The sequence below is a fragment of the Homalodisca vitripennis genome, chromosome 2 (genome assembly GCF_021130785.1).
Source record: "Homalodisca vitripennis isolate AUS2020 chromosome 2, UT_GWSS_2.1, whole genome shotgun sequence".
In the NCBI taxonomy this organism is placed as follows: Eukaryota; Metazoa; Arthropoda; class Insecta; order Hemiptera; family Cicadellidae; genus Homalodisca; species Homalodisca vitripennis.
Window position 1 is genome coordinate 98,685,129 of NC_060208.1, and position 12,316 is coordinate 98,697,444.

Sequence of the window (12,316 nt, forward strand, 5' to 3'; positions counted from 1 at the left end):
TAACTTAATAAAAAAGAACAAAAAAATACTTTTCAAATTTACATATTCCAAACTACATCTGGTAAAGGACAGCCACCAATACTAAGACACAAGTTTGCATAGTCTTTCGTGTCATTTCTGAAGGATGGTGGTCAGGAAACAAAGTTTTTATAAATTACTACCATTTCTACAGAAATGACATGACAACATCCAAGAAAGGCTTTGTCAGTGGTAAATTGACAGCATTCATTTACCAGACTTAGTTTTTAAAAGTAACTGTAAATTTAAAAAGCAAAACTTAACTTTTTAACAAACTACTATGCTATATAAATTGCTTTTTATCTATGTTCTTTCTGTACTTTAGTTTCATAATACAGAAGATCTTATTGTCAAACCTTGTACCAAAAAATGTGGTAACCCACATTTAAAAAACAAAAAAGTTCCTTCAACTCAGGTTTACCTCAATTTTTTAATGTTTGTCAGCATATTTTATTAAAAAATTAATAAAAACTATAAATCATTTTAATTTTATGTTTTACTAAAAAGTAACTAAGGGCAAGAAGTAAACACTATACTTATAATACTTTTGAAATGACAGCCATATAACGTATCTATACAAAATTTCACAAACTGTCATGAACACAAAAATGTTACCACAAAAAATCCAAATTTTTGATACTTTATCCATTATGACTGGATTTAAAATAATTGAAAACATATATATATATATATATATATATATATATATATATATATATATATATATTGTTTAGTGTTTGAATATAGAAGCTAGATGTTTAGAATGCTAGATAATAATAACTTGAAATTCGGTGACAAAATAACAGTAAAACTTTAATTTTCCCAATAGTTACAATAAACTATCTCTTTGCAGAAATTGTTTATGTTTCTTCAACTTCATTTTGTTAATAATAACTTTTAATGTAATTTTTGGTATCAAATATTTAAAACTGTTGTTATTTGAAACAATTTAAAATTATATTTTCCCCTTTATTTTCATCTTAATAGGGGGACAGACAACCATGCAAACCACAATTCTTTTAACTTTACCACTCATGATTAACCCATTTTAATGAAAATTAAAAACCTACATGCTAAACAAAATGAGATACTACTTGTGTATAGAGGAACGTTTTTGTCTGATTTTGATGTAAAGAAAATGCTTACAAAATATGATGGTATAATTCAAGTACATCCTACATGTGTATATACATTTTAATAAATATGTACATAATTTAACCCTCTGGAGACCACCCAATAAACCAAAGGAATTCAAAGACACTGGATATTTTGAAGCGATTCCCAGGGACTCAACCTGTTATTTTTGTTTATTAATTATGGTGGGCTTCCAGAAGGTATGGATTTAACTTTAAAAATACAGGTACATATCTATAGATGTGTATTAAAAAATTAGAATTAAAAAATTGTATATGTTAAGCACAACCTGTATGTGCGTTTACAGAGAATATATTTATGCACTACTAAAAGTATCATTCTCAAGAAAATTTACATTGGCTGTTAGTTTACTACCAAGCAGTCATGTTAATATAGAGGAACCAAATACACAGAGATGCACAATCATAAATATAATATATGAGGTTCAAACCATGTATTATTTATGAAACCACACGGATTGCATTACTTATTTATGGTGTTTCACAAATATTTCATTCATTTTCGTTATGGGATTTATGTTAACTATTTATTTAGTAACTTCCAACATATTGGAAGGTTGTCAAATTCACTAAAACCACAAACTTCAGATAAGTTGGAACATGGTCTCCAAAGAGTTAAAACAAAGAGATACATTATTATTGGTACTAATAAATGGCTAAAAATCAATAGTTAAGTCTTTAAGTACACAAAAATAAACAAAGAAAACGTTATCTATACAAAAATTAGTAACCTGTCTATTAGGTGTTTTCTCCCAGCATCTCTTTGAAACAGATAACACAAATTGAAATCAAAAACCAAGCAAGCAATATTAATATTTTGTTGAAAGAGTCGACTATTTAACCTTACCATGGCTTCTATCATGTAACCAAGGAATAATAGGAGAGAGGAAGGAAAAAAGAATCTGAAAAGGAAAATGACAAAAGTTTAGTGGCAATTTTGAAAATTGCAGCAACATTGTATAAACTACCAACCATTTTAAAACTACACAAATCCCTTAGAAACAATTATTTGAATATGTTAATTCAGAGCAAGTCTTTTTGGTAAAGTTGATCTCTAAGATACTATTTTATTAAATATACAACCTTAATATTTTGTTAGATATTTTAATAAGAAAATGTTATATGAAATTAGACCATGCATATTATAACATCTGCTTGTAATTTTTCTAATTATACTACAATAAAGAATTATTTTAATATTAATATTTGAATACTAATAATTTATAGATATCCTCAACATGTGATACATATACCATTTTACAACATATCGTTATATAACTTTCCAAGTTTAAATACCAAATCCAACGATAAACCTAGTTTGATAAATTAAGAAGTATTTAAATTATTTGAACTGATTTTCTAACACAACATAGTAAAAAAAAGAATGAATTAAGTCTCCAAAAACTTGGCACAGCTACTTTGGAGTTACTGAGATAGCAGAGACTGATTGTTCTATTCTGTGGCTGGACCCTTTTCCAGAAGATTTCTATTAACCCTACAAACAAATCTTATTTAAGTGCTGGAGTGAATATTGACTGTTCCTGTTTATCAACCTCAGTGAAACTTCTGGGGTCCGACTGGCTTTGAAATGAAGCATCCATTTTCTTTCCTTTTCTTTAAATAAATAAACATGAAGTGCCTCTAAGTTCCATCATTGATCCCTGAGTTTTTCTACTTGATTTTGAATACTTGAATATTAAAAGCCAAGGAGAATTTTTTACTTTAGTATATTGACAATCCACAATCTTTAAATGTAGGAGTGTATGATAATGCTTGGAGCTGAGGGGTTATGAACAGTGGGCGAGCTTTGAAACAAGCAATCACTAAGAGTTAGTGCAATGAGTAGAACAAGTTAACACGTTGTCAGTAGCAGACGCCTTAACTTGCAGAATATTAGGGAGAGTAGTCAGTGTCACTCAGTATAGAGTGGCAGTAAAGGATGTTAAGAGAGACGACTTTAATGACCCTTGGAAACTGGGCTGTCAAGTTGCAATGTACAGACTACGTCCTCTCTTATGGACAACATAATGGATGCCCTGTTTCCGACCCATGCAATCAGGGAATACAAGGACATTCCAGTCAACCCTAGGAGGATTCCCTTCTTCGCTGAGGCAGAATTGTACAGGGCTGTCAGGCAGACATGGTGCCAAAAGGCGCTCGGCTCTAGTGGTGTTGAGCGTGGGAACCACAGTATGTGCCGATTGGTCTTGTGGAGCACACTGGACATGCAGAACGCTCTTAACTTAGCAATACTTGGACTGATATGCTGACCACACTGCAGGGAGACATTAACGTTCTTACTAGCCTACCTCATGAGGATTCTTAACAGCTTTCTCAAGGATAGAAGGTTGAACTACACAACTGTTGCAACTGGAGAACAGGATAGGAACTGTGCAGGGCTCGTTCCTGAAACTGGACCTATGGATAATTTTATAGAAAGTTGAGAATGTAACAAAACGAAAGAAGGGGCTCAAGAGTACTATACGTCGATTCTCACCATACAATCTTGTTCAGAAACTGGTCTCTGACAGACAGGCTTGGAATAGTTTTTTGCATTTGTAAAGCTAAATCAAGAAATTCTAGGAAAACTAATACAGCCTCAGTGATGGCCAATTGACGGATTCATACTGTGGGAGCCCTCTGTCAGCTTCAGTAGGCACCCTATTGAAGTAATGGAGAAAGCAGACCCATGAGTGGTGCCTTGGCCTGATTGGGGTTTATAGTGAGTGAGTCCCCACTCATCAGTGAAATACACTGACCGTGCATTAGCATTTGTCCAGCATCACAAAATCACTACCATGTGCGTGTGCCTGTGCTTACATTAACTATCCTCATGCTGAACGATGCTTGTGGCAGTGGCTTAATCTAATGTTTAGTGGACTGAAATTTCTTAAGTGAGACTCAAGAGCAGCTGTTCAGCAGATGAGGGAAACTGTAAACCTGATTTTCATCAAAAAAGGCATAACATCTGAAAGGTGTCCTTTTAGACTCTGATTTAGGTATTGATTTTGTGTTGCTGGACAAATGCTAATGCACGTACTAGATTAGTAGTAGTAGTAATAGTATGGTATTACTTGTAGTAAGTCTTACAAGTAATATGTAATAATTTGTACCTTTGGAGACTATGAGGTCCTTAGCTGGTCTAGAGATAGAATATTCTCTCAAGAGCAAATTGTATTTCACAGATTGTAGATTATCAATAACATCAATAAATCAATAACATTACTTTGCAAAAGTCATAAATATTGCAAAAGATTTGCTGTTAAAACACTTATGTTATTTAAGGGCAGCCTAGCTTTTGCTACCTAAGCAAAAAGCTATATTATATTATTTTAATTTATCAATTTGCAGATTTGAAGTACTCAACCCTCAACTGGATTCTGTTTGGAGTTCTTAGCAGAGATTTATCTTATATTTTATCTTTATGGAGATTGCATTGCTTAAATTATTTTTAATAATAGTTAGCTTTATAGATTGTTTAAAGCACTTAAAATACTTTATTTTCCAAACAATTCTAATATGATTCATTTTTAATGTAGAATATGTATAAAAATAAAACACATTGATTTATGACAAAATTTGTATATTTTTTTACAATTATGTTTTGTTAAGGAGGCAAGGCAGGTTACCATTTTACAATTTTTAAGTAAGGGCTATTATTTCAAAAACGTCCAAATGTAGGATTAGTCGACCTTGAAGTATCCACATTTAATTTTTATTCCTGCCACTGTTCAAAACTTACTACAGTGACAGTTTTGCTATCACCCAGTATAACTTTATAGCCAACATTTCATCTTAAACATATAGTGGCAGGAAGTAGAAAATATTCCTTTGATGAGTTAGACTTTCCTATCATAACTAACTGGATAGAACAAAAAATGTTGTGTGTTAAATATGTTACTAAGAGTCTACTTAGACTTTTTACACAATGCTTCTGACATGCTATATAACAGAATATGACTCACTTTTCAGGCTCCACCAAATGAGTTCATTTCCTTAAGTGAGATAGCAAGTGTTGGCTAATAATTTACACTAGGGATGAGCAGTGATTTGTCAATAGTTCTGACTCTATGCTGTTCAAGTTTGGTTGAAAATTTAAAAAAAAAACTAAATGGCAACCTTGTCCACTCGATACAGAATATACAGTTCTCTGTGGGGCTATTACTGGTACAAGGCCTAAAAAACCAAGAATTACTGTTTAGCTGCCATTAAGAAATACTTACTAAAGTTCCAAGACGTCATTCTTTTTAAATAAGTTTTTTATTTGATGTTCCCTATCTTGTGCTATAATGATCACATACTTTAAATCAGTTTTGCTCCATATTAAAAAAAACCTCACAAATACATATATAATATGTATATAAAAAACAATAGAAATGCACTAAATTAGGCTGTTAGGTAAAGATAACTAAGCAGGATTTAGACATTTAAATTGTCGATTTAGTTTCTTTAATAACTCACTAACTTCGATTAGTATGAAAACCAATTGATTTGTTGTAATTTAATGAAAACACTGACATAGACAATGCACAATACATATAATTTTTGTGTAATTAAATACAAATTAATTAATATTTTTTCATTACAGATAACTATTGATATGTTGCAGTTTTAGCATTAGATGTTAAAATTAACCATGTGATGTTTATATAAACTAAAAGACTTAATTTTGCTTAAAATTTAACAAAATGGCTTTCATCTATACCATTATATAAAAATCTTCTGGTGTCTTGTCTGTGTGTTTATATGTATGTGTACTCAATCACGTAAGTATTAACTGGACCTAATGCATTGAAATTTTACATGGACATTCTTAAGGTCCCTAGTTAACATACAGCTCTATTCTTATTTCAAAATATTTTTTACATTTCATTTTGATTATATAGTTTTACAAGATATCTTCATTTTAAAGGTACATTTCCAACAGATCACAATACCTATATGGTATTTTGTAAAGTTTCTGCATTTTATCACAGCTAAATATGTTAATTTTATAAATTTTTATTTTGATTTAAATGATTAGAAATAATATATATTTTTGAAAAACTAAAAAGTATTATTTAGATCTTTAAAATCTCACAATATTTATATTATTTGACTATTTTTGTTTGCTTTAAATTATTGTCAGACAAGAAAGAAACATTGTTCATCCAGCAATTGATTTTCTGTCCTGAGGTCATTTTTACAACTGATCGCAGTTTTGAAATAACATAAAACAATCTCAAAATTTTTCCAAAGAACAATAAATTCCATTAATGTAAAATCTCTATTGCACAAAACATTTGAACAACAACACACTAATATTCAACAGGCAAACAGGTGCACTGTCAGTTGCGAAAAAGTAAGAAATAGAATACAAAATTAAATATGCTAGAATCAGAATCAGAAATTGCTTTATTCATAAGTTTGTACAGCATACAATGAATAGTGTCATGAATACAAATACTATAACTATATTATACAACTAAGATTAAAACAATGTTACACACACACACACACACACACACACACACACACACACACACACACACACACACACACACACACACACACATAACGCACACATGCATGCACACGCACACACAGCCTAAAATAAAATAACAAGAATAAAATAATACAATAAATAACCATACAAACACTTACTCATAACTATTGCTCACATATATTACCTAGCAGACATCTACCTTCGATTCACATTCTGTTACTGATTAAGGTGCTATATTAATCAATAAACTGTATAAATAACTTTTGAATTTTTTATTTGACTCTATAGATTTTAATAATATTGCATTAGCAATTCTATACAACATCAGAATGTAAGTTGTGATGCCCAGTTTGTACTTCTTTTCAACCTCTTGTATTTATAACAATGTCCTTTATTTTCCACTGAGATAACAGACTAGTGTTCTTTAATACAAATTATCATTTGAAATATATAAAGGCCATATACTGTCATAATCTTGAGATCTTTAAATTTATTCTTTACAGAATCCTTATAACCTAAGCTAAGAATTATTCTAATTTTTTTTTTAAGTAATAAAATTTTATTTAATTTCAAATTAGATGTAGCTCCATGTAAGGAGATACCAAATAATATATTTCAATGTTACAAGTGCAAAAGTAAATTTATTTCATTGTGATTTCATCACACAAGTAAGCCATTCTTTTTATTAGAGCATATAGACCTAAATTTAATTTTAATGATAATTTATCAATATGAGAGTTTTAACTACTAAAAATTTTGTCTATTGTTAGTCCTTAAAATGTTGTTTCACTTACTTCCTCAAGCAATTCAATGTCGATAAAATACATTAGAGTGTACTGCGTTCATGATTGCCTTAAGCGTGTGTTCATAAGTTTTGTTTTTCGAGCATTTAATTTCAGGTTATTAGAATTTAAAAACTGTTTAATGTTGGATAATTCAATCATTGCTAATAATTCAATGTCTTCCTGGGAATTGCCTGATATTTTATATTTGCATCATCTGCATACAAACATAGGTTATTTTTGAGAAATGGCAGACAAACAGTTTGGGACTCCTTCAATGTAACACAGGTAAAGAAGAGGGCCAAGTATTGGTCCTTGTAAAAGAGGTCCACTATCCATGTAAAATATATATTCCGGCTTATTCAGAAGAAAGGTAGGTTTTCTAATATGACTGTCATCTTGAAATCTCAAACTGATGATGTATTATTAGTTTAAATATTTAACTTGCTAAACTCTGATGGTAAGATGACTCTCAAGGTTAGCATGTGTTTATTATGCCATTAAAAAAGACTATGCCCATGACGTACCTCTTATTCAATAAGAAATCACTTGCAAAGCAGTGAATAACTAACTGCTAGTAATCATTACTTCCAACACTACACAAAGAGTAATTAATTATCAAGATCTATAGAACTATTCAGTGATATAGAGTGGTTAAAACTACTCATTCACAGATTAAATTAATACAGTTATTACTGTAACATATAATGTTTATAAAAATGTCCAAAAACCTTTAATATATATATCAGAGTTGCAACCAAAGGATTTAAAAAGAGAAGTTCTTCATAAAAACCTTTAATTATCTTATTTGGTGTTTATATTACACAACAATTATTTCTACTGGTTAAGGAGACTAGTCTAAATATACATATTCCCCAAAGATGCAATAATGTTGTCTTTTTATAAAAAGTATCATAGTTTTCAAAATAATCTAGTTAAGAAACATTATAAGTATAATGTTACATTCTTATCAAAGAACAATGAAAGTTAAACTGAGCTTGAAGCAGAAATTATGGTGTCTTCTAGATGAAGCTGATAACACTATGAAGTGTTGTTATTAATCAACAATATGCATTCATGCATTCACTTAATAGAATATTAGCAAATTAATGTGATTGTAATACTAATTAAAATTGTGTTTGTTTTGTAATATTATTAACTCAACAAAATATTATTACAGATTTTTTTAATTTTGTGAATATGGAAGTGCATAATTACACTAGAAATCTTATTGAACTTTTGTCTCAGAAGGTTAACGGTTTTGAATATATTACTTTGGTGAATTTGTACGGTTGAAGTTCAAGAAGTCATGTCTTTGCCAACATTTTTCAAGACAGCAGGATAAGGAAAACTGTTCTGTTGTAACATGTTTTCTAATATTACTAAATATATTATTGATTATACAACTTTAGAGATTATATTTCAGTTATGAATTTTTTTACACATTTTTTATTTTAAATACACAAACATGCCATCTTAACAGCCTTATTATAAGGTCATTTCAATCAATAAGAACTTAAGTACAGTATCTTATCCATAAAAACTCAAAAATTGAACTTATTTACTATTTTATTACTTACTATTCAGATTGCAACAAAATAAGCTATCTATTTTTTTATTTTTAGGTGAAGAATGAAAGTAACTTGTACTAAGAAATACTTCTAGTAACTATTTTATTGTCTCTCCAACTCTGGGTACATAACCACAGACAAAATAATATACTCCTTGCCGACACAAGTGCAATAATACCAGTGCCTTTGGTTAGTTAATGGAAATGCAAGCAATTGAAAGAAAATATATACTTTAATGGAAACAAGTTTGGAATTGATTATCACACTGCTATAACAATGTGTTATATAACGTTTCATAAATATATTTCAGTTCACTGACTCAAACTGAAATACGTTCTAGCCGAACATAAACTAAAAGTAAACTGATTAAATATTGGATCACTTTAACGACCAAACACAATAGAAATCATAAATGATCAATATAATATTGTATCTTAAAACTAAGTTTATGGTGTTGGGGGACAAAGCTCAGTTTCATGAAACATTTTTTCTAATTACCGGTTTAGAGTATATTTTCTTAAGATTAATTACACTGTTATTTCATAGTGCAAACTAAAAATAATTGTGAAAAAGCGGCTTTAAACTTTCAAATGCAAACTGACATCAACAAGCACAGGATTACCTTTCTGTCGGCTTGGGCTACTGATCACGCCTGCGCTCGGGCTGCGCTTACGCACGTTCATTCTGTTGTGCGCTCGCTACAAAACCAGAACATACGCTTAAAGTCTTGCATGTACAATGTAAAAAACAATGGCTGACAGATACTGAACAATGGCTTACACCACCACAGCCACTGTGTTTACTTACTACATGTGTTCATCCTCTTACCGTCTCATTTTATCCAACTTCCTGTATTGATTTAACTAATTAATTTTTCCCCACTGCATAGGTTTATATGCCAACAGTTCTATTCCATTTTAGAACATATGCTTTAAGGTAATACAGTTTAAACCTTTGATACAATAAAATTTTCAATATTAACTTAGCTATTGTTTCTACAATAACATTCAAAGCTTGTTTTATAAGTTTATTAGTACTTTTTGTCGTTATAAACCCTTACCACCAGATGTTTGATTAAAAATCAATAGATTTTAATTTACATTTCAAACAAAATTCAAACCACTAAATTAATTTATTAGGTGTTGTTTTATTTAAAATCCTGTGGTTGATAAACAACTTTAGATATCCTATTTGCAGATAATTATGAAACCATTTCTATTCTATATTGGTTAAAAAGAAGTTAGTCAACATTAATTGAACATTTTTTTAAGTAAATTTATGATTTGTAGCTCTATACAGTGAATACAATGCTCAATACAACATGACGTGTATGGAAAATATTTGTTTCAATTGAACTAAACAACAATATCCAGTCACAAATTTATAAAATGCCTCAACATGTATAGCTTCAAATTTTGGGGGCTAAATCTACAGGAGGGGGAGGAATGGTAGGGAGACATAATCACTGAAATACCACTAATCAACGGAGCCTACAGTCCAGGTAGCCTATATTGAAAGAGTGTTAAATGAACGTTTCGGTGTCTAATGTATTAAAACTGTCATTGAACTTGCGTGTCAATATTAAAATGTTATATTGACAAGCATTAAATGACATTTTTGGACATAATATCTCATAATAGGGCAGTCACGTAGGGGTATGGAAAGGGTGAAGAGGTAGTCTACCTATATTTGTCTAAAATAAAAGCCCTAAAAAATCTATTAAAGTAGGAAACTTAAAACAATCATATTTTTAACATCAACTTGTTGCCAATTAAGTTAATTTTGTTATAAATATGTAATGTAGAAATTAAATTTCAGATTTCTCTTTACCCTGATTTAGTTCGGTCAATCCTGTCACTTCAGCCTTGGTGGTACCATAAGTTTTCTTATCCTTGACAGCCTATATTTATTATAAGTGAAAATAAACAAAAGTTGTACATAGACAAAGCCATATGGTAATAATAAGAAACTAAGTGTAAAGGGAGTATGATTTTAGCTTAAGACAATTCAAAATACTCAAAACTGCCAACGATCTAAGGATGACCACTTAAATATCAGGCCCAGCACTGGAACTGTTAATCAATGACAAGTCACAAATGTTTACTATAATAGGTTTTAACTACCACATTGTTTAGCATTAATGTGAAAACATTTCAAAAATATTACCAAATTTAAAAATAATCTTTAAAAATACTTATAGACTAAACCTTTAAATTCAATTGGTGAATTTTTCCACCAAGACTTTACTTAAAACAGTAAAAATTTTTAATGATAATTCTAATTTTACCATAAGGATTACATTCTTGTGATAAAATAGTTGCTATGGAAAAAGATTATTTTCATATCATTTATCTGTAAAGTAGACAATTATTTAATGATGAAGACTAAGAGCACAGAACAAAATAATACATTAATTAAAAGACTAAAAATTTATACCATCAGAAAATTATATTATACATTGTCAGAGTTGACAATGATGTGACATGTCAGAATTATTGGTCTCCCCAAATCAACCATATCAAAGCAGAAACTCAAATCAAATCAAATTCCTTCCTTCATTTAGTATTACTACATCATAATGAATACAATAAAAAGAACAAGAAAAGATATCTAAAATGAGACAGGAAAAAGTAACACCGTAATATTCAATACGAATTAACATTGAATAAAACTTGACAAAACATATATTATAAGGAATGACTACATGGACAGCATAGTCTCTGTGTAAGCATGAGTTGTTTAAGATTTTCTCAAAAAAAGTAACCAAAATAGAAAAGTAAAATTAATTATGTATGAAAGAGTATTTTTTTTATATGAATGAGTTATGAGCCAAAATGATTAATGCATGGATATGATTAACACGTTAGCTGCCAAAGGTATTTTTGAAACTTCTCTCAAATGCCATGTAGGTCAGATCTGGCCGGCACCGTATATAATGGTAAGACTTTCTGTCGGCCATATCTGACCGGCAACATCAAAAAGCAGGGTTATGTTAGGTTATGTTTTTTTACTATGTGCTGCGGTCTACAGTCAATTTGTTGAACTTCTAGCGATCTTGAATATCGCTATTTACCTACAAAACGACTCCCGTTGTTGTCTACTTACTTTAGCGCGGGAAATTAATACTCAAATATTGACTTGTTGTCATGGTATTGTGTCGGCCAGAAATGGCCGGCAGTATTTATTACGTAATATCGATCATTTTGATACTTACAAAATGAATTAAATTCTTGTTAGAAACACATTTTACGTGATGGAGTGATTGTTCAAGGATTGAATAAAGGTACAGCCAATGATTTACAAATG

General features: G+C 30.1%; 1 protein-coding gene across 4 annotated transcripts in view; it reads right to left on the bottom strand.

Moving 5' to 3' along the window:
* The window catches only part of LOC124354410 (testis-expressed protein 2), a 91,163-nt gene that overhangs the window by 46,988 nt on the left and 31,859 nt on the right, over nt 1-12,316 (bottom strand). For 2 of the 4 annotated variants that reach the window (XM_046804841.1, XM_046804840.1), the window contains one exon: nt 9,633-9,708. The exons of 1 other annotated variant lie outside the window; for it this stretch is intronic. In XM_046804841.1, coding sequence (XP_046660797.1) covers nt 9,633-9,693 — 61 coding nt within the window. In that variant the 5' untranslated portion in view covers nt 9,694-9,708. Of the gene's footprint in view, nt 1-2,019; nt 2,075-9,632; nt 9,709-12,316 lie in introns of all 4 variants that reach the window. One more of the 4 variants, XM_046804843.1, reaches the window with a different exon arrangement.